The following is a 299-nucleotide window of genomic DNA, read 5'->3' as shown; positions in this document are numbered from 1 at the left end:
CCGCCCCAGGCCCAGCCCCCCCGACACCACCTAATCCCCTGCTGTCCCTTCCCACCCCCAATGGCAGGGTCCCTTCCTGGATGGACGGACAGAGGGACACAGGTGACACCGCCGTCCCAGAGACCCCCGGGGGGGGTGTCCCAAGTTGTCGTGTTTCTCCTCCGTTCCCTCGGTAATGGGTGACAGAGCGGGTGGGGCCACCACGAGGACATGGGGGGGGAGAGCTGGAGGGAGGGAGGGGGGCGTGGAGAGGATGGATGAACAGAGGGCGGGGTTTGTTTTAGGGATCTCCACCATGC

The 299-nt window shown here is 66.2% G+C and overlaps 1 protein-coding gene across 1 annotated transcript in view; it reads right to left on the bottom strand.

Annotated features, from left to right (window-relative positions):
* LTB4R (leukotriene B4 receptor) overlaps positions 1-299 on the bottom strand; it is a gene marked incomplete at its 3' end in the record, with an annotated part of 4,894 nt that overhangs the window by 3,457 nt on the left and 1,138 nt on the right. Inside the window, exon 2 of the mRNA XM_009334360.1 lies at positions 91-191. Within this exon, the coding sequence (XP_009332635.1) occupies positions 91-191 (101 nt within the window). The remainder of the gene's footprint in view (positions 1-90; positions 192-299) is intronic.

This window comes from Pygoscelis adeliae, unplaced genomic scaffold (assembly GCF_000699105.1).
Source record: "Pygoscelis adeliae isolate BGI_AS28 unplaced genomic scaffold, ASM69910v1 Scaffold941, whole genome shotgun sequence".
Classification (NCBI taxonomy): Eukaryota; Metazoa; Chordata; class Aves; order Sphenisciformes; family Spheniscidae; genus Pygoscelis; species Pygoscelis adeliae.
This window is presented reverse-complemented; position numbering and strand designations above follow the sequence as displayed.